The 22,634-nt window shown below is 44.0% G+C and overlaps 1 protein-coding gene across 1 annotated transcript in view; it reads left to right on the forward strand.

The window, feature by feature from the left end:
- CRIM1 (cysteine rich transmembrane BMP regulator 1) overlaps nucleotides 1–21,080 on the forward strand; it is a 175,036-nt gene extending 153,956 nt beyond the window's left edge. The window contains exons 13-17 of the mRNA XM_090281145.1: nucleotides 960–1,181; nucleotides 12,730–12,924; nucleotides 17,409–17,531; nucleotides 18,651–18,841; nucleotides 20,176–21,080. Coding sequence (XP_090137271.1) covers nucleotides 960–1,181; nucleotides 12,730–12,924; nucleotides 17,409–17,531; nucleotides 18,651–18,841; nucleotides 20,176–20,352 — 908 coding nt within the window. The 3' untranslated portion in view covers nucleotides 20,353–21,080. The remainder of the gene's footprint in view (nucleotides 1–959; nucleotides 1,182–12,729; nucleotides 12,925–17,408; nucleotides 17,532–18,650; nucleotides 18,842–20,175) is intronic.
- Nucleotides 21,081–22,634: the final 1,554 nt, after the last annotated feature.

Consider the following 22,634-nt stretch of genomic DNA (forward strand, 5'->3'; position numbering starts at 1 on the left):
GACCGGACCCAAAGAGGTGTCTAGGTTTCTGGGTAGCATCCTTTTCCATTTCAAGGGTAACTAGATCTGGGAAGCCTCTGGTCACTGTCTTTAAATAGCAAAGACATACACGATTTCTCTGTGGGTGCATCCCTATCCGGGAGTTAGTTTCTCATCATCTTTCAGCCATTGATGTGAATGCCTGAATACTGGAATATTACATGGAGGCCTTTTGGGTGGGTGCAATGAAAATCTGTTTGGGTATTGGTTGCTTAGGACTGCGTGTAGCTGCAAGCAAGAGAAAACCCAGCCACAGGTTTCAAGCAAGTAGAGGTTTCTTTGACGTGCATTACAGGACATTCGGAAGCAGATGTTTACTAGCATTAGTTAAGTGTCTTGGTGACACCAAGGCCTTCCTCTCACAAATAGGCTAAGAATATTATAGCTGCAGGTAACACACTCGTACTTAAGGCAGAGGGGTGTGGAAGGATGACAATAACATTGAATCTGCCCTTCTTTCAAGAAAGTGGAAGCTTTCCCCTAAATCCCTTTATTAGCCGTTAGGCCCCAGTAGCCACAACCAGGTGATGTGGCTGCACCTCACTGCAAGGGAAACTGGAAAAGCAGAGAGCGGGATTGTGCGGGTTGACTTACACCCGCTGTGACTCAGGTCCTCAGCCACTCCACCAAATACGAGGATTTTATTAAGAGAAGGAAGTAGAGTGGATACAGTGCAAGCAACCAATAGAATCTCTGCAACAGATCTTTTGTGGTCTTTTAGCTTTAAAAGTCAGCACTCCGCCCGAATCAAACTTGCTGTTTCATGATTGAGACTTTTTTTTTCCCTTAAGGAACATGACACACCAAGTCACAGTGACTGAGGAAGCTCTCTGTGAGACAGAGGGAAACTCACTGCATCGCACAGCGGGTGGCCTGCAGCATCTTCTTTTCCCTGCTGACCTTCTGTTTGTTTTTTTCAGATGCACCCCTCCAGCCTTCCTCCTCCCATAATGACAGCGTGCCTAGTTACTGCAAAAACAGCGAAGGGGAGATATTCCTGGCTGCTGAGTCCTGGAAGCCTGACGTCTGCACCAGCTGCGTGTGCATGAACAGAGTGATCAGCTGTTACTCTGAGTCGTGCCCTTCAGTGTCCTGTGAAAGACCTGTTTTGAGAAAAGGCCAATGTTGTCCCTACTGCATAGGTAAGACCAAGAGAAAAAGTCCTCCGTCTCTTCTGTGGGCCGCTACGTCTGCACTGACAGCCGTCTGCCTAGACCTGTTGATATTTTTGATATCTGGTTTTCTGGTTGACATGTCAGGCCGGGGACAGATGTGGAAGATGTGTTCCCGAGCTAAAACATACCAAGAATATAGTGCTCTCAGATGGCCGTGATGTTACAACACTGTCATGTTCTATTTGGGCTGCTTTGCCATTTCAGGATTCCCAGGATCAGAGTTGTCTTCTCCACCCTTTTATTCACAGCGGCCTTTTGTTCCACGTGGAAACCCTGTGTCTCATTACAGCACACTTAGTACATGAAGTTCGCGTTGCCTTGAGATCAACTGACCACGAAATACTAACTTAATCTCCCAGCTATCTCCTCTGTCTGCTGACAGTTCATTGATTTCATTTCATCCTCACTGTTGTCCATCTTCAGGGAGGCCTGAGTAACTGACAGAGCCCTCTCCTTCCTGTGACTCGTGGGGATATATCTTGGGAGCAGAGGACATATGTATATTAGCCCCTGACATGTATACCAGAACTGATCCCATGGACAAAAGCCAGATGCTGTTCTGGAGTCCAGAAGGCGAGGCTCAGACAGCTGGCAAATCTAATAAAGGCACAATCCCTGCTCCCAGGGCTCTCGCTCTCCTTTGTTGGCTTTTGTATCAAGTAAAGCTCATAAAGTCGATTGAAAGACAATGACATATCTCAGTCCAGTAGTGAACCTCTACTCAGAACAGCAAGTGAGAAATTAGGCAAGCTGTATTAATTGCAGGTATTGTGTGTTTTTTTGTTGGAGATTTTTGCATGCATTCTACATACAAAGTCATAGCATATATTTGGGATGATATCAGAGGAGTAGAGATCTAGCCACAGAGCTTGGTAGCAATTCCCATAGGTGAGCCCACAAATGGTGCTCAGGTGCATATTGGGCGTGACTCAAGATTGTCAGAATAGCTTTCTCCTTGACTGTGACCTCTGGCCACTAGATGGAGGGCCACTTTGAGTCTTATTTTGCATGTTGGTATACAGAAAATAGGAAGATATTTTAAAAGCATAATTTCTGCTGTCAGGAATTTTACAGAGCTCAGTGTAATGATCTGGGAGTATTTCAATTCATGTTTAAAGGCTGGATTCTCTTCTAATAGGTTGACCATCTATGTAATTTTATTCTTCAAGCCATGATGCTTTTGAGAGTAAAATGGGGTCTATTAATAATTTTTGATGGGATGACAGCTGTAGACCAGGAGTGTCCCAAGCAAATTAGGTCATGTGGTTGTTCTAGCTTTTAATGATTGGGACGTTGGGTTCTGCTATAATGCTCGTAAGCTTTGTAACTCCTAGATCAAACCAAAAATATGTCAAGGCGTACATCCAACTTGGTGCTACTGATCTTTTCAAAGAGCTGACCAAAATTCCTATGAAAAATAGCCTGCCTCTGGTGAGGTCTAAGTAAAAGGTACACCTAGGCCCTCATTTCCGGCCAGTGGGTGGGAGGAGGAGGCTATACAGCCAGTATCATCATATTTAAATACCAAAGCGTCAGTACTGAAGGAAACGGTTCATGAGTCAAACACGGGTGCTTGGATCACGCTGGGGAAACTAGGGTCCAGGAGACCAGAGAATTGCATGTTATCTTCAGAGGGACAATCTGGCAGTGAATCTTTCATGTGTCCAAACTTCTCAGATTATTTTGTTTAGATAAAAGTTTCTGTTGTATTTTGCTGCTTAACTGATAAATTTAGAATTGGTACATTGCTCAAATAGTAAACTTGTTTCCAAATGATAATGGTGAATCATTTCTCTTTCTCACAAAACCAATTTAACAGATTGAAACTCATGAAAAGATACCTGCAAGTCATAGTATTTCTGTCCTTGCTTTAAAAAAGTATTTTTTTTTTTTTGCTTTTATATTACGTGTCCCAATCTTTGCATCATTTAGACTATACATTCTTCTTTAGTATAGGAAGGGAAATAACAATTTGGTCCAAGTTTTTAATTTTGATTTTAAGTTAAATTGCAAGCACTTTCACACAGTTGTGGTTCATATAAGCTCCTAATGGTGTACTAGATATTTTGTTTCTGTTACATCTTCCTCCACAGCAACCCCCTTCTGTGCCCCGCCACCCAATTGATGCAGGTGTAGTTGTATCATATAAACCTATAGCTTATCTTCAGAGGGACATACTGGGGACACTTAACATTGGCTGAGCATACTGCGTGCTGCTCCTATTCACTCATTCACCTTAATGCTTCACACATGTTGTTTTATTACTGAAGTAGTCATGAATCCCCTTCTGTATTCGTTATAAGTAGCCTTGTCAGATTAGCCTTCTCCTTTCTCCCTGCTTATGTCCAAGCATGCAGAGTCAAGTTCAGTTCATAACGGTGATGTGGGATTTTCGGACTCTGCAGTTTGCTCCCTCCCTCTCTCCAGGCTTGTTCCCTTAGCAGTTTCCCATCCGCGTGGCCCCCTGTAAGGAAGGCACCAAGCCTCGTAGTACTAGTGCACCTGCAGGTAGTTCCTGTGCCTCAGTGACAAAGCCTGTGTCAGCCTCCAAAGGTCACCCAGCAAAGGGGAAAGATGGAAAGGCCAGCATCTGGCATGTCTTAGCACTCCAGTGGGCAGCGAGGACCAGTGCTGCATTGTCTCCTTCTTCAGGTTTCTCACACTCAGCCCAGCTCCCTCGTAACCCAGGTAATCTGTTCCCAGGGTCACGTGTGCCTCACTTCAGCCTGCAGTACTGACCTCACCGTGGCTGCGGATCTCCTCCCTGGGTGAATCTCCTCCCTGAGTAGTTAAGCACAGGTCTCTAAACACCTCAGACCTGCCTTTAATCTGACGTGTGTGTGTGTGTGTGTGTGTGTGTGTGTGTGTGTGTGTGTATGTGAATGTGATAAAACCCCTAAACAAAAGCATGCTTGCTTCTACCTTGTGAAGTATTCTTTTCTCTTCCCATAAGGGAATTGAAAGCAGTAATCCCTCTAAAAGTAGCATAATAATGACTTTTTGTGTTCCTTTCAGCTAAATTACCAAGTCACTAATGTGCAATGATTATGCTTCTCTTTGATGTGTGAAGGCCTCGTATTATGTGTGCTAATTTAGTAGAATGTGTAACACAGACATAATTAATAGGACTGATGATTAATTTTGAAAAGTGAACAGCTTTGTCTAATTACTTATAATACCATACTGATCTTCAACTAGCAAATGATTAATAATATTTCTCCTTAATAGAGGCAATGTCTGCACATCATATCAAGTCAGTCTCTTATATAGCATTCAGTTCATTTTTGCTTAGATTTGTTTATTTGTTTAGGTATTTTTTCCTAGAGATAAATATATATAGTGTCTCTTTGGAACATCTGTTGATCATTGTGTATTTACCTCAGCCCAGGAATGAAATATAGTAAATACAGGGTGGACAAATATAGGTTTATAATTGTGAGTACGCTACACACAGAGTGTATTCTTGTATTATTATTTATTAATTATTGTATTATTTATTTGTGTTAAACTGTAAACCTACTTTCGCACCTGTATTTAATTTTGCATCTCTAAGACATGCATCTTCATTGGAAGATTTTTCACAGCTGTTTCCCCGCTGTGTTTTCTTAAAATTATAAACTTCTTGTGTTGGAAAGAGAACTTACTTGGAGCCAGAGGATTAAGATCCCACCTCTGGCACATTCTTGTTACACGTCTTGGTGACGTGACATACCCTGGCTCGGCTGCCTCGTCTTTAAGATGGGAATAATAGCATCGTCCTGTGCATCTCTGAAGTGCATGAAAGCTAATCCTCTACACAGGGGAAAGTACTTGATGAACGGTGAACACGACATGAGTGTACACTGGTTCCGTATAGGCATAGCTCTTCTAACATGGAACGAAGCCGATCTAAGGAACATACATCAAATGGATTCTGCTATTTCACTTTAAGTAGAGCATCCCAACAATGGGCTTTTGATGGACCAGACTGTTTTCAATAATGCGGTGGTGGTGGACCTTGTCCTGCACTCTTAGCTTAAAAGGTCCATCCGTGACTGCTTCAGTCCCCTCGCTGCGGTTGAGGCGGAAACAGCACACTTCCGAGGGGGTTGCAGTGCAGCTGTCTGAGGCAGGGCCTTGCCCATAAACCTCAGAGATTCACTGTCCTTTCATTCATGCCTCTGGATGTTGCCATGGGAGAGAGAAGGGGCTCTTCTTATTTCTTTTGTAGGCAAGTCCGCGAACTCATTGACATGATCCGCTATGATTCCTGGAAACAGTGCGCAGCATTTCTCATCAGGGCCAACTCGGGACAGAGCCTTGGGTTGCTTTCCTGCACGTTCTTCAGTGCCCTCAGTTCCTGGGGCCCCTGCACCACAGCCCCAGTGGTCACAGTCAGTGCTGGGGAGGGAAGCAGATGCTTTGCAGTGTTGTTTAGCGGGTGTTCGGTGAAAACATTCTGGTTGTCATGCACTGTGCTAACTTTGGAACGCGTCTAAAGCTGTCACCGCAAAAATAAACAGTGTTGGGGTTCGGTTTGTTTAGGTCTTCACCTCCACCCTAGGAAGCATCTTGTCTTGCTCGTTCCATGAGCAGCTTTCAGGATCCTTTTCAGGCTTGCAGCTGTGTAAGCAGAAACCCAAGTTGTTCTGGTTAACTTGTCTTATTTTAAAAGAGTTCTGCCGCACAGAAGAGAGACAGGCATTGTTTCCAGGGAAACCCACCAGCAGGTGCCTCTCACTTCTTTCTGTCCAGGAGGCCACCCCTGATTTTGAACCCTCTAAAAGTTGAGGAAAACTCCCCTGTAGGATGATTCCTCATCAGAAATGGAATGAGACTGGAAGTCTGCCCTCAGACCCTCTGGAGGGGCCGGCGGAACGTTCTGACAGTACGTGGCTTTAACAGGCAAAGCATCACCTGTAGGTACAGACACGGGCTGCTCTGGGACATCCGGTGGCTTCCACCTCAAGGTTTTCTGGACAAGATTCTGTATTTGGCTTTTACCCCGATAGCTTCTTTAAGTCCTAGAGGAAAAGTTATGTTTTTCTGCTCATTTGGGCCGCCTTGATCTTTTGTTGTTGTTATTCCTGCCTGCCTTATAGGTAACACTGTGTATTTTCAAAATGATTTCTGTGTCTCATCTCCATGTACCTACAGGTACACCTTGGATTGTAGGCCTTGTAAGAGACCTCATTTAAGTTGAAAATAGAATGTTTCCTTGAACTGCTATCCATAAAGTGCTTAATCACCCCATAACTGGTGTTTAATACAAGGATTTGGATCTATGAGAAATTGTCATCTTTACATGTGGTAAGAATCAGCCAGAAGTCACTGCGTTTACCAGTTTGGTGAGATTTCTATTATAAATAAACCTATACTCTCATCCCAAGAAATAGGTAGAATAAAATAAAGCAAACATGGTCTTCCAAGAAAAGTCTGAAAGCTGTGGTCAAATCCGCTTTGACAGCGGTTAAGACGTTATGTAAAGATAGGAGCTGGCCTTCTCGGCAACATTTGTCTCCATTTTTTCTTTTCATAAAAATGAATTAAGAGCAGATGTTTCATTTATTAGAAGCTAAAGGTCATAAGATAAAGTACTCAAGTTTTGAGTTAAATCAGTTAACATTTTTGCATTTTTAGCCAAAACCTTTTAATCATTTGCTGATAGCATTACTATGTATTAGATCTCCCCATTTCATTAGATAATGGTCTAGATCACCTGCATCACTTTTAGCACAATTTCAACTGAGTTAGGATTTCACATTCTTTTGCAGTCTGTGGTGGTCCAGTGAGCCAGCGTGTTCAAAGTCAGTTGTCCCCTTCTGTGCCTGCAGGTACCCTTGCACCTCTTTGTGACCTGCCAATTACTTACTCATATTTCTTCCTCATTGCGGTTTGTGGGTCTCCTCTTTATGTAAAAAAAAAAAAAGGAAATGGTTTCTCAAGCAGGAAGCACACACATCCCATTTCATCCGAACTTGAGATACAGAAATGAAGATGATATCCCAGGCCAGGGATGTCAGTGTCTTGTCAATTAAGAAAGTAAAATATAAGAAAATAGCGGCATTTTATTCCTTCACAGGGGTAAGAGAAAGAACACTAATGCATTGTTATGTTTATAAGCCAACATTCTAAAAAGCACTTCCCTTCTACCGACCTCACTGGGGAGACTTGGCTGCCTTTTCCTTTCCGTTTTCTAAATCTCATGTTACCCCTCTTGTACCTGGTACCTTCTTATTACCTGCCTAAGTGATTTCTTTTAATCCCTGAAACTTCAAACTTAGGAAGCCAAATTGAAGTATAATGTTGTTAGCACGGCCAGCAATTTGCACATATTTTCAAAACATTTGGCTCATCTCTTTGGACCTGGTCTAGAAGCATCTCCCTGAGGGCAGAGACTTCACCTGCCTGGTACCCCTGGACCGTAGGTTCAGAGTGCTGCTCTCCATGGCCACGTGGAGAATCACCCGGTACCCAGCTCTACCACTGCACTGGATTATTTTGCGGTGGGACTTATGGTGAGAATAGGAACAGCCTTTAGCCTCTGGGCCACTGGGATCCCAGAGTCAGTCACTTTTCAGGACTCTAAATAGTATACCGGAGATTTGAAGGAACTGATGCAGTTGCTAAAGCTGCCTGACTTCCTCCCAGGAAGTGATTCCTCCGCCAGGACGCTGATGCCATGTGACTCCGTGACCAGCACGAGCAGATTTAGAACCTGGAGTATTTATACAAGCAGGTTGTCTCCTGGCAGACAGGGAGACGTCCGACTATAAAATAGGTTCACGTGGAGTGTAGTTTTTATGTTCCCTCAAGGAGGAGAAAGGAGGTGAGAACCTGGGGATGCTTTCCTTTCAAGGGCTAATGTCAGCCCCTCATGATGGTCGATTCAGAGGTGGGCCAGAGCTTCCCCATCAGTGATTCCGGGAAGTCTGAACTGGATCTTTATATAAAGAAAACTGCCGTACCTAGAGGCTAGGTGTTCCCAGATGTTAATTAGCTTTATAGTGTAGTTAGTAAAATAGCTCATGAGTAAAAGCATAGTCCAACTTGAATAGAATGTCAAGGCTTCTTTTCTCATCTTGAAGAGAGAAGTATAAACAGTTGGGAGAAGCCAGCCTGAAAGGACTTAGTATTTCAAGCCCTTGCTACTTTTAATCCCCTTTCATATCAACCAGAATTGAGGGAAATGAAAGGGAAAAAAACCCACATGAATTTTCCAAACTCCACCACTGTAAGACATTGCATATTTTTATTGTAGTCCTAGATGATGCAAAATAACGTTGCTTTTATTTGAATCCAGAAAGAGTTAAGATGTGTCTGAACATCTACACATTGAACAGCTCTACTGAAGGAGCCCTCTGGCCCAAGTGGCCAGGGGTCGGACACCCTGTGGGCATGGTGGCAAAGGCCAGTCCCCATACCTTAGCAGGAACTTCATTAAGAAAGTGGCCAGAGTCATTTCTGATGGATAAGGTCAAGGCTAGAGCTGAAACCAAATTCCAAAGCTGATCTAAACCAAGGAGTGGCCATAAAAATAGTAACTATCTTCTTTGCATGTTTTAAAACTTAACTCTGAATGCCATGGCAAAAAGAAAATTCCAAACCTGTGTGAAGCAAGGTCATTGTCATTAAAATGTGTATAGCCCTCTACAGTGACTGCTTAGAAGAGGATCACATTTGTTCAGATATATAACTGCAAACAGATAAACAATGGTGTTTGTTTTAAGAATTATCCTTATTCTATTAATGTCATACCTCATGTTTTCCTTGAAACCTTCTCCTCTGAGAGACAGAGAGGGGTCTTCGAGACCGGCCTAAGAAGGACCATGAGTTCTCGCTAACCACTTCCTTCTCTCTGCTCCTTGTTAGGCCTGGGCGGGGTTTGTGATGCAGTCAGTGTGACAGTAATTTACCTTTAAAGACAAAGGCCTGAAGACCCAACAAATACAAGGGATAGGAAATCTAAGTGCCCACTTTCCAGTCCGGGAGCTGTAAGGTTTGTTCGTCTGGCACAGATCCCTGCCCAGGAACGTGGCTCTCCCTGAGGTCAGCCCACTTGAGTTCCCGCCCCGGCCCTGCACTTCCTCGCTGTGGATCCCAGGCATGTGATGTAATCTCCCTGCCCCTCAGTTTTCTGTGGAACTGGAATAGTACCCTGTCCCACTGGGCTGCGAGACCAGATGAACTTGACACGCGAGATGCTTAGCACAGTGCAGTACATAGCAGGCCCTCAGTGGAAGTTGTGGTTATTATTAGGTATTAAAAAATAAAACTAATGTTGCTGCCAGTGTAAGCAAGCCAGTTGGAGTGATAAATATAACAGTCAAAATTAAACAGCCAGCTCACTTGAGAGCCAGATAGAACTGTTTAGCTTACTTTTCATTGGACATTTCCATGTCTGTATTGCTACACCCCTCTCCAGCCTGGGTGCTTCAAACGCTTTTATATGTGCTTTCAGTTAGACAACAGAGGCTTTATTAACATATGATTGAGAACCTCAAATTACAGAGTAGCCACCATGTGTCCCTGTTGACCAAGTAGTGTCTGAGCTTCCTGACAGAGCTTTCTCAGATGAACCCAAATGTGCCATGGAAGGAAGTGGTCTCTCTAGGAAAGGAATGAGCAGGTAAGGAGGTGGGGACACCAAGGTCCATCCATCGGCCGGATCCACTCCATGCTTTCAGGCCTCTGTTTAGATCTTTGCCTTTCAGGTGAAATTTAGTCAAAAGCAGAAATATTTCTGTAAAGCCTTATTAACTAAAATCTAATTAATTGAAATCTAACTGGGGCCTAGAAAAGATTAGTCAAGGTTTTTCTAAAAGTAAGAATTCTCCACTTATTTTACATGAAATTTCAGTAGCGTGGCAACCAACCGACATTTTCTACGTGGCTTTGTTTTAAAGCATGTTTGCAGAACATTAGAAACTGATCAGATACGGAGATAATGAAGAAAACCACCCTGCAAGCGACAGGGGAAGCATTTCTCTGTTGTTTCTCTGTTGCTGTCTCGTTGTGGACTGACGTCCCCGTCCCCAAGCCTGCGGCCCTCCTGGGGTGTGTCCACTGCTACTGTGGCTCACCCCTAGGCCGCCCATTGGATCTGGCTTGGCCTTGCCCTGAAAATCTTGGGTAGACAAAAAGTTGTCCACCTTTCCAGCAATGCCTGGGCCATGTGAAGAGGGAAGGAAGAAAGGAAGCCCATAGGTAGAGTTCAGGCCAAAGTACATGGGCCTTGTGGTCAGAAGGAGCTGCGGGTCTCTGCAGGTTCCATGGCTCACTGGCTTGGTTACGTCAGGTTCCTTCCCCTCTGTGAACCTGAGTTTCCCCAAGAGCAGGAAGGACGGCCCTACTTCATAGTGCCCATTAGAATGAACCGTGTGGCGCTCTGGAGTCCAGCGCCGGGCACCACAATGCTCAGCTCATGCTTGTCTCTTCCGCAGGACGTGGCCCCTAGAACCTTCTTTCAGAACCATCTGGTGTCTCTCCTGTCTCCTGACTGCCTCCTCCAAACTCCTGTCTTTAAGGAGGTGTCAGCTATGAGGATGCTGGCCATGGGGTTCATAGATCTTGTGGCCTTACCAAGTTCTGCATAAAATCAGTAATGCTGCTTTAAGAAGAAATGCTTTCTTCCATAAAGAATGCTCTGCATAATAGACTCTAGATTTGGTGGTAAATCTAGTGGCCTCAATGAAATGTTGGCTGGAGGTCAGACTTACTTGAATTAGGTTCATTAATTGGTTTTTGCTCAGCCATGTGGTATGAACGTTTGGATATCTGAACTGAGTTGCCCCCTCTAAGGACGTAATATTGGCAAATACTCATGAGTCTGGTTTGAAAGCCTCCAAATGAGTTGTCAGGCTTAATGTGCACCACAAAACTTCCAGTGGAACATTTACAAATATGGTAAAACATGTTTTTTAATAGATATTGAAAAGAATTTTCGTTTATCACTAGAACTGTCTGTGATTGAACCTTAAGCAGCAATAATGAGAGAAAAGATGGAAAAACTATTGACATCTATGGTAATACGAGATGTTACAGTGATAGGACATTGTCAGTGCGCTGGGCAGGTGCCTGTGCGTGAATAGTTGGTCAGAAGAGTGTAGACACCAAAGACAGATCTGTGAGCATTTCCATCTGTGACCCTCCTCTGGAAAAGTTCAAGGAGGAAGCTTTGTGCGTAGCCTTCACAGAGAGGGGCTTCCAGCGGCCTCGGCACACTCCGCTGCCGAGTTCTGGGCGGCTGAGAAGAAATGGCTCCTGGTGCCTCACGCTTACCCATCCCTCATTGCACCCATCTCACGGACTCTGGGTTCCCTGCTTTGTGTCTGGGCCATGACGACTCTCTCTGCAGAGCTTCCCAGAGGCCTTCCCGGAGGAACCCTTATCCCTGGACACCGCTCCTTTACTAAGGAACCAACCTTCCTTCCAGATGCCTTTATAGTTTTACATTTTCTAGTGACCAGTGCTGAGTGGAAGTGCCTTTGGAATTTGAGCAGAAAACTTGCCCAGGTTAGGAGTCCTCATTCAGTGATTGGCCTGTCCAGTGACAAAGTGCTGCATGCCCTCCCCCACTGTGTTTCTCCATTGATTTGCCCCATTTCTGCTTTGCTGGTCACTGGGGCCTCACTGGGAGCCTTTGTTCTTGAATGCTAAAGGAAATGTGACTACTAGTTAGTGAGATCAGGTAAGCCAGGGGGAGGTGCTGAGTCACAGAGAAGGGAACTTCTAAGGAAAACTCAGGGCCCGGGAGAAAATGAGGATGGCAAGGGAAAACGGAGGAAGAAGAGCAGAGTGTTCCAAGCTGCAAATTCTTAGACATAAAGGAAGCTCTTAAAAATGTATTGTTCTCAGAAACCATGTATTACTGAAAAATGGATTTCAATGAAATGAGGTGGTTTTTAAAGTAAATATATCTTTGTGAATGAGGAGGAAATCCATCCGGGATCACTGGAAAAGGAAGGAAATGGTTGTATCCATGCTGAGTCTCCCCTGGGATAGCCAGGACACCTCCTAGTTTGCTAGGACATGCCATTATCATTCCCTAAAACTCCCCTGAATCATTTACAAAAAAGATTAAAAGTAGGAAATGCTTGAATGATTTCCTTTAACATACTTAAACATAGCTGGACTTAAAAAAAAAAAAAAAAAAAAACCTTCCATATAGAACAAAACCTCTGAACATGTCTCTACCTGCTTGAATTTCAGTTTTCGATTTTTCATGTAATGTATTCAGCCATACAGTGACTGAATTCTATATTCTGTGGTGACAGTTTAATGACACTTACCCAATGGTTGGAACAGCTACCGCCCTGTGTTAGCCTCACTGGCCCTTGGTCAGGTTCAGGCCACAAGGGGGAGGTTCTGAGGCTTCTCCTGAGCAGTACGGGGTCTGGGGAAGCAAAAGTTTCACCAGATTCTGGACATCCTAAAGCACCTTGCGATGGTATGGAGCGGTTCCCCTTTATGTCTCAAGTATGCTGAGGACCTGGGCTTTGTCACACCAAGCATTGTGTGCTGTTCTTTCCCCCAGAAGACACCATCGCAAAGAAGGTGGTGTGCCACTTCGGGGGGAAGGCCTATGCGGACGAGGAGCGCTGGGACATCGACAGCTGCACCCACTGCTACTGCCTGCAGGGCCAGACCCTCTGCTCAACCGTCAGCTGCCCGCCTCTGCCCTGTGTGGAGCCCATCAACGTGGAAGGGAGCTGCTGCCCCATTTGTCCAGGTATCTTGACGCACCGTCCTGCCGCGTGTCGGGCTGTAAATCGATTGAAGATGAGCCTAGAGCAGACTCAGCCTCTTCCACCCATCCGGAGTTCACATGGCCCCAGCCGTGTGTCGGCCCTGCTGCAGTCTCCCTGTACAAAGACATGGGGGCAGGGGGACTCAGGACCCCCACTGGCAAGGGAGGGCCTCATTCTCTGTTCTCTAAACGTTAGTGGCAGTGAGGTCTCATGGGTGTAACAGGCACGTTAACAGCACCCGCCCTATCCTAGCAGTACAGTGAGTGCAGTGTTGTACCAGCCTAGTGAAGATGGTTCAAGGTCAGACATGGAAGGAAATATAAGGTGAATATATATCAAAAAAGGGGAGACCGATATCTAAAGGATATGGTGTGGCTCAGTCTTTTTCCAGTTCAAGTCCAGCAGTATGCATCCCATTCCCTGCAGCCTCTGCCAAGCCCTCTGCTGACCTCTGCGTCTCTTCCACGTAGAGCATAACCGCTGAGTGCCTCCCCACTGCCCCCCCCATGCCTGCAGCTTTCCCCACATCCCTCTCACCCTTCATGAAAGCTCCATGGTTCACCTCCTAGTTTCAAACCTGAAGCCCCCACAATAGCCCAGATCCTCCCTCGGGCTTCCTTCCAGAGTCCATGTCTGTGTCTCCTGGATAAAAACGGCTCCTTTTCCCGCTGCTCCTGGTCCGAGCAACGCGGGGCCTGAGCCTTCGGCAGGACAGCCTCCAGGCAGTGTTCCAGATCTCAAGTCCTAAACACAGACTTCACAAGCAGTGCAGACCACACAGACCCAAGGGAGGGCTCCCGCGAGGGCCCGCAGAGGCCGAGTGAGTCAGGCGCCTCTGCGTCTGCACCTCCCTCTTGTGTTTGCCGGCAGCTTTGTTAGAGAATCCTGCTCCCTGCGGCACAGCGAGCCAGGAGTCACGCCCGCCGAGGGCATCGATACTGTGCAGTTGTGAAGCGGGCGTCATTAAACCCAAAGAGTCACTGAGTTCTGCACACATCCACCTTTGGTTTAGGTATTGTACAGACCATCCCTAATTGAGCACTTCTAAAAATGTCCCTTTGTCCCCTAAGGGGGATTGGGTATTCTGCTGGGTCAGGAGACTGAACCCTTTTCAGAGCCTTCAGTTGGGTACTTCCCATGTGTGAGCCTCATCAGCCTTGTTGAGGGGTCAGATTGAGAGTCAGAGGATCACTTCTGTGATGTTTTATCACTCGGTGTACACCTGGGGAAAATGGAATCCTTAAGTGTTTTCAGTAAGAAGAATGAGGAAAAATAGGTTATTTCTCATTGGAGTTGTTGTATCTTATACACATCACCTTTGTTTCATGAGTTTCATTAACAGTTTTCCTAGTACTATGCTCTTTATGACCCATGGTGAAACTTGACCTTATTTAGTCAGCAAAGGTTCATTCAGTGCCTGCCACACACGAGCTCTGTTCTAGGCACTCGGGAGGCAGCAGTGAGTCCCAGTCCATACACAGCTCCCGTTCACAGGGAGACTGGCAGCAAACAAGTCAACGGGAACGAGCTAGCACCCGGGCTGCTGAGAAAACACAGCAAGACGGGCCAGGAAGAAGTGGAGGTGGTTTTGGTTTATATACGATGGTCGGGAATGCCTCCCTGCGAAGGTGACATTTATAAAGAAACCCAGAAGAATCGCCGAAATTGTGAGCAAGAAGCAGAACCCTCTAGGTAGTCAGGGCAGAAAGAAGCCCTGGGGTGGGAACGTGGTGAGCACGTTCGAGGGGAAGCAGGGAGGCCTGGGTGAGCAGGACCCGTGAGCAGGGAGCGGACCAAGGTGAGAGCAGAGGGGCAGCCAGACGCCAAAACACAGTCTCCTGGCTCATCATGGGATTTTATTGAGATAGGAACTTTGCCTCCAAAGTTTTAAGCAGAGGAGGGATGCGATGTGACTGACTTTTGCCCGGGATTTCTAGGTGCTGGGCTGAGCGTAGACTGGGCTGCAGAGGGCAGGAGTGGAAGCAGAGCGCGCCAGGCAGGGGCTCCCCAGTAACTCAGGGGAGAGAGCACCGTGGCTTGGACCAGGGCCGTCATTGTGGAGGTGGGGAGGAGTGTCGGGTTCTCCGTGTACTGTCAGGGTAGGCTCAATAGGATTTGAATTAGATGCTGGGAGAGGAAGAGAGAAGCCAAGGACAGCTATGTTTTCAGACTAAACCATGCAGTTGTATCTCTAGGGTAAAATCAGCTCAGTTTGGGGCATTTTTAATTTGAAATCTCCATTCTACCTCTAAGTGGAAATAAGAAATAGATGGTGAATATTTAAAGTTCAGCAGAGAGATTGGAAATCTCTAAGTCTGAAAGTTGTCGGCTATGGGTAGTTTTTAAACCTTGAGGCTGGATGAGATCACCCAAGGAGGGAATGTAGAGAGGCAGAGTGTACCCAGGACTGAGCCCAGGGACCCCGCAGCGTCGGGAGACTGGGCAGGTGAGGAGGGACTAGGGAAGAAGCAGAGGAGCCCCGGGACACAGGAGAACGCCGAGGGAGCTGTGACCAAGCCGCCAAGTGGGAAGGGCGGGAAGAGGCCATTGGGTCAAGTCAGGAGAAAAGTGGGGACAAGTGTCGATGGTTACATTGTGCTGAGCCTCTTGAGAAGTCATTCCAGTACAGTGTTGGTGGCCAAGCCTAATTAGTGGTTTCAAGAGAGAAACAGCAAGGGGTGAATTGGAGACAATGGTTGATCCAGACCATGAGTGCTGAATTCACAAATAGGATTCTCCTGTGATGTAGAGTGGCCTTGGAGGCTTTCGCAGGGGGAAGACCTGAGCTAGACCTGGAAGGACAGGTGGGCCCTTTTCATTGGGGTGAAGAGGGTTATCTGACCAAGGATCCTGAGATGGAAAGGTCAAGGCCTAATGACCCTGGACAAGAGAGGCCTACTAGCAGGAGCTTGCAGAATGGCTGTGCCACTTCTTGAGTGATGAATCATCTCACCATTGTTCAGCGATTTCCTGAGCATGTCCTATGTGGTAGCTAGTGGTCTGCATTTGGGGGATACATCTCTGATCAAGACCAACCCTGCCCTCCAGGCCTCTCATCCTGACCATGACCTCTCACCCCGACAGTGACCTCTCAACAAGCAGTAGCTTTGGCCTTTGCATCAGTTTGCCCCCCTAAACTCAGTTCAGCTTTGATTAATAGCCACCCACACCTCCTTGAGCTTTCAAGGACCCATTGAACCTTTTGAAACATGGAGACTGTCCACATCCTGCCATGTCTGAGGCCTGATAATTTAAGAAAGCAGTCACTAAAGCCTAAGTGACTTTATTCTTGGGGAATCCCAGCTCTGCAGTTCCCAGACGCTATGTCCTTGGGCAGTTTACTTGGAACCTCGCTGAGTTTTTCTGGCGGGAACTCAGTGAACACAGTGAAAGCTTAGCTGACACTCTTCTCTACCAGTTTTCTTCTCTCAAATTCACCTTATGGTTTACTTCTTGAAAGGTCAGTAACTTTGGGATAGATGATGATCACTCAGCAGAGTTATTCTTTTTATAATATTTGGATTAAATTATGCTATTTATTAGTGATTACTTAGTATTACCAATGTTGAATAATCTTATTATAAAAATCAGTTAATAACATGGTAGGATCTGGCTGAGAGGATGTTATGTGATTGTTGGGAACTTTCATTGTCGCACTTTGAAAATAAAGGTCCTTTAGAATTATTTCTTTAAAGAGTTGGGCTAGTTGTTAGCCAGATGAAGTGGGGGAGCCAGGGTAAGCTTTGAATATTTTCACTGGTCCCCTTTAGAACTTGACTTAAAAAAAAAAAAAAAAAAAAGACCTGATACTTGGGATAAAGAATACTATCATTCTCAGCTTGGTTTCATGTCGTAGAATGTTGTCACTCAAAGTGCCTATATGACTGAAAATTATTTTCTGAAGATCCATTTCCAATCTACAGCTCCGGTGGTAACATAGCAGACAGTTAAGACTTACATCAGACAGCAGCTTCTGAGGTCTGCAGTCCATTCCCAGTTAGGGGAGAGATTGTTGGGGAAATGACTAAGAAAGGCGTACAAGGTGGGAGATGCTTTAACTGTTCCACTTCCTGTGACAGGTAAATGATTCAACAAGAGCAACAGTTATTAAAGTCCTATAGTATTTAGCTGATAGAAAATAAATCTTTCCATTTCAGTCAGTCCAATGCTTGCACAAAATTATAGAGCCAACACCATTTGTCATGAAAAACCAGAGTATCTGCCTCCAGTAGAGAAGAAAACCCTTTTTTCCTCTCCTTTTCAATAGTTATAAGAACACATTTCCTAGCCCTACAAAGCTAGTGACTCTCTAGCAGTAATGATGTAAATGCAGAAATTGGATCTTTCCTGTCCCAGGAAGTACTGTATTGAACTGAATACACCATCCATTTGGATTGAGGAAACACAAAAGTTAACAATATTAGCCCCTCCATCATCTCTTATGAAAAATGTCCCCATCTTTCAGAAATGTATGTCCCGGAACCAACCAATGTGCCCATTGAGAAGATGAACCATCATGGAGAAGCTGACCTAGTGGTTCCCGTGCGGCCCACTCCTAGTGAAAATGACATTGTCCATCTCCCCAGAGGTAAGTGCCAAAGTCAGCTGAGATCTGTCTAGTCTTTTGTAGGCTCTACTTTGTTTTTGGTTGTTGCTTTTTAACTTTTAAAACTGCCTTTACTTTTTAAATGGAGTGCCAAAGTTCAAATAACAACTCTAGAGAAGACCTGCTTGGCTGTAACATACTTTATCATTTGGGTTGTTAAATAAGTCTGCAGGAGGTCAGGTGCCTCCTCCTGGCCCCATATGCTCTGAGACTTAGTGATAATGGAATAAAATAGGTTCCTGTCCTAGGTGGGATTTCTAAGCCATCCCTAATATTTATATGTGTGAATAAACTTCGTAAGCAGATTAATAGTAAAATATTCACTGTCCCCTTGGATTCTATCGTAAGCATTTATATGCCTTAGATTACCCCTACTTCTGGGTAGTTTTACTCCATGAGTGTTGGATCACATGTTAATTTTTTTTCACTCACTTGCAAGAATGATAATTAAAAGGAACAGGAAGACTTACATTCATACAAGCAAAATGAAATGTCCCTTGTGCAGTATATGAATAACTGAAAGAGGAAAATGATCTAATAGGCCTAATAAGTTTTCAACAAGTTTATGAAAAGTGAGGCATTTTTGCTCAGAGCTCAGTAAACCACAATGCCAACCAAAAGACCAAGCTCTTGAGTCTAGCTTTTTACTCTTACCCTAGGAAGCTGAAGAATATACTTTTGTCTAATCTATTTGCAAGTAAGCAGAGCTAAGCAAATATTTTTGCTTTAAAATATTAGAAGCCAATGTTAATATTAATAAAAATATTTACAGTAGTCCAGTATTTGTCACTTTTTAAAGTCTACATAAGAATTTTATTTTCCTGACTAGCTGGAACCAGCATCAGCCTGCCCAATTATTAATCCCTTGTACTAATAGTTCCTTTTTGACATCCATCCCTGAGAGCCCTCTCCTAAGAGCACTTTGGATCAACACTAGATTGATTTAATCCTGTTTTAGCCTTAATGTGTTGTGATGCAGTAAAGCCAAGTCGCTGATTTCTATTTGCAGTGTATTATTAATTAAAATAACCCTTAAAAATTCTGGTGTCGCTATTAAATGTTTGTAATCATTTTTGTATCCCCCCCTTTCCCTCCCCCCAGAAATGGGTCACCTCCAGGTAGATTACGGAGATAACAACAGGCGGCACCCGGCCGAAGACTCCTCACTGGACGGCATTGCCTCGGTGGTGGTTCCCATCATTATAGGCCTCTCCATTATAATAGCATTCCTACTCATCAATCAGAAGAAACAGTGGGTACCCCTGCTTTGCTGGTATCGAACACCAACTAAGGTAGCATCCTGAGAAAGTTTGTCTATTGTCTTGAATGATCAAACTAGGAAAGACTATACACTTACAATTTGCTTCAATTGTCTGGTATCTCTTACGTTAGCCAGTGAAATTTTCACTTTGCTATTCATAGCCTCAGGTGCACATCCAGCTGTAGCAATCAGGTATCTAGTACTGGCCCGGGGCTAGATCCATCATTGGATGCATTAGCCATCATCCATGGGTTAATGAAGCCTGGCCTTTCACAGACCCAATTTCCTGGATTTACTCTGAAGTTTTCAAATAAACAAGTACCTCAGGATTGATTCCTAAGTCATTGGTTATAAAAGCTAGTCACCTGGTATTCCTCAATGATCTATCAAGTTAGAATTGGGGGAGAAAATAAATCATAAAGGGGAGTCAATGATAGGCAAGAAGAGGGCTAGCTGATTGTGAAGATGTACAAGAGTCCAAGGGACGGAGACGTGTCCAAGGGAAGCAGAGAGGGGAGAGGGAGCAAAAGATGAGGAGACTAAACAAGGGAGAGCGGCAGGTTTCATATTAAGGGAGGAAAACAAGTATTTATTGTCAAATCTGCCCATTTTGAAAGGCAAGAAAATTCATTTTCATTAAGGGAATAAATTGCGATGCTTTCCAACCTGATCCTACCTTCTGCATTTAGGTTTTTTCCTGAGAAACATCATACAACCTTAAGAATGGAAAACAGCCTGAATAATGATTTTACCCAATTTACGATCTAGATAACCCTTCTCTTTAAAGTTCCATCAGATGGTTTATCCTGCCCGTTTTTCTTTGACAGACGAGCACAGGGCGCAGCCTGTGTGTTGGGCATGTGCTGGGTCAGGATACAGGGCAAGGACTGAGCAGGACACAGCCCCCACTGTGCCAAGCTGGGAAAAGAGACCCACTCATAATGTGCGTGGGGGAGCTAGACATAAGACTGTTCCACAGCCTGAGTGATTCAAAATTGGCTGTGAATCTTAAAATCTGCCTGTCTGGTAACTTCTACTCATTCTTCAGCACTCTTAAGTACTAGTTTTCACTTCAAGGATTTGAAAATAGTTAGGTCATTCACCCCACCAATCTTTTTTCCCCGTCAATTCCTTCATCCACTCCATTTGACATAATTTATTGACATTTCACCTTTAAACCTAGTTTGTCAGGATCCCTCATAAGACTGTCATGGGTGCTAAGACAGATGTAAGCCCCACATAGAGTCTGCCCATCAGTGTACTGCGAGGCTGTTATCACACTTGAATTAGGCACTGATAAATCTGTTAATCTGTGATACAGAAAGCAGCTAATTCTTTGTGGCTTTTCCTCCTCTCACTAAATAGCCTTCTTCCTTAAACAATCAGCTGGTATCTGTGGACTGCAAGAAAGAAGCTCGCGCCCAAGGGGACAGTGCCCAGAGGATGCTGAGAATTGCTGAACCAGATGCAAGATTCAGTGGCTTCTACAGCATGCAAAAACAGAACCATCTACAGGCAGACAATTTCTACCAGACGGTGTGAAAGGAGGCGAGTCAGATGAGGTTTTAGAAGACAGGAGCGACTAAACCTGCTCGTAAAGTTAACTAGAATTTGTGCACTTGCTTAGTGGATTGTGTTGGACTGTGACTTGATGTACAGCGCTAAGAACGGACTGGGATGGGCTCTGTCTACAGCAATGTGCAGAACAAGCATTCCCACTTTTCCTCAAGATCACTGACCAAGTGTTTTCTTAGAACCAAAGTTTTTAAAGTTGCTAAGATATATTTGCTTGTGCTATAAACTGTAGAGATATTTGGGGGTGGGGACAGGTGAGTTTGGCTGGGGAAGCGGGTGGGAGGGTGGTGTTGGGAAGACAGATTGGTCAGCTTGGCTCGGGGGAGACACCCGGTAAAACAGGCGCGGTTCGGTGGCCCAGAGGATAGCTTTTCCTGTTGCTCTGAAGACTGCACTGGTTGCAGCACACAGCTCAGGCCTGAGCGAGCAGGAAACAGACACAGGCCTTGTGACCCAGCTGCCACGACCGCCTAGGACTAACTGCAGACGAGCGCACCAGAACCTTTCGATAGCCATCCCAGGTCTAAAGCCACAGTTCCTTTTCTATAGTCACAGCTGCAGTAGGCAGTGAGGAAGCGAGAGAAATGTGAGGGCAGCGTTTCTCTAAAGCGGGTTACTAAGGATATATACAGTTAGACTTTTTGCTGCTTTCGTTTTCTTCCAAGCCAGTCAGCCAGTTCCTAGCAGAGTCAGCAAACACGTTGTTCTCGATGTGAGCACTGGAGCTTTTCTGACGACAGCGTGGCAGGAAGGAGGGAGAAGGTGAAGGACACCAGGTATTCCCAGGGGCTACACTTCATTGTTTGTTGTTGCTTTGTTCTGTTAAGACTGTTGGTTGTTCATAGTTTTCATTGAAGCTCTAGCTTAAGAAGAAACTTTTTTAAAAAAAGACTTTGGGGATTTTTTTTTCCTTATTATATACTGATTCTACAACATAGAAACTACATTTTAATTGTATATTATTCAAGCACCTTTGTTGAAGCTCAAAAAAATATGCCTCTTTAAACTTTAGCAATTATAGGAATATTTATGTAACTATCTTATGCTTCAAAAAAACAAAAAGTATTTGTGTGCATGTGTATATAATATATATAAACATATATATTTATACACATACAATTTATGTTTTCCTGTTGAATGTATTTTTATGAGATTTTAACCAGAACAGAGACAAACAGGCATTCCATATCAATGCTTTTGATCACTTACAAATTTTTGAATAACACAAAATCTCATTCTACCTACAGTTTAATTGGGAAGAGAGAGGTGTGTGAGTGTGTGGAAGAGTGTGCGCACACGCTTTGAGCAGCAGCATCACACCTGCTGTGGCGAAGGTATTCCTTTATCAAATCTTCGTTTGGATTTGCTTTCGGTTGGTTTTCAATTCACGCCACCTGCCAGCAACACTGATGGCAGTTTATCTGCATCACTAATCAGCTCCTGGATTTCTTTTCCTTTTCCTTATTTTTTTCTTTTCAAACAACTGTTTGAAACAACTACTGGAATATTGTCCATAATAAGCTGGAAGTTTGTTGTAGTTTGCCTCAAATATAACTGACTGTATACTATAGTGTTAACTTTTCAAACAGCTCTTAGCACTTTTATACTAATTACCCATTTGTGCATTGATTTTTTTTTCTTTTAAAAATGCTTGTTGTGAAAGACACAGATACCCAGTATGCTTAATGTGAAAAGAAAATGTGTTCTGTTTTGTAAAGGAACTTTCAAGTATTGTTGTAAATACTTGGACAGAGGTTGCTGAACTTTAAAAAAAATTAATTTATTATTATAATGACCTAATTTATTAATCTGAAGATTAACCATTTTCTTTGTCTTAGAATATCAAAAAAAGAAAAAGAAAAAAGGTGTTTTAGCTGTTTGCATCAAAGAAAAAAAAAGATTTATTATCAAGGGGCAATATTTTTATCTATTTCCAAAATAAATTTGTTAATGATATGATGTTACCAAAATAGATTTACATCAGCCTGATTATTATAAAATTTTGTTGACAATTAATCCATTCCTGGCATAAAAAAAGTCTTTATCAAAAAAATTGTAAATGCTTGCTTTTTGTTTTTTTCAATCATGGCCATATTATGAAAATACTAACAGGACATAGGACAAGGTGTAAATTTTTTTATTATTATTTTAAAGATATGATTTATCCTGAGTGCTGTATCTATTACTCTTTTACTTTGGTTCCTGTTGTGCTCTTGTAAAAGAAAAACAATTATAATTTCCTGAAGAAT

The sequence above is a fragment of the Furipterus horrens genome, unplaced genomic scaffold, assembly GCF_987537825.1.
Source record: "Furipterus horrens unplaced genomic scaffold, mFurHor1.1.pri manual_scaffold_6, whole genome shotgun sequence".
Lineage (NCBI taxonomy): Eukaryota > Metazoa > Chordata > Mammalia > Chiroptera > Furipteridae > Furipterus > Furipterus horrens.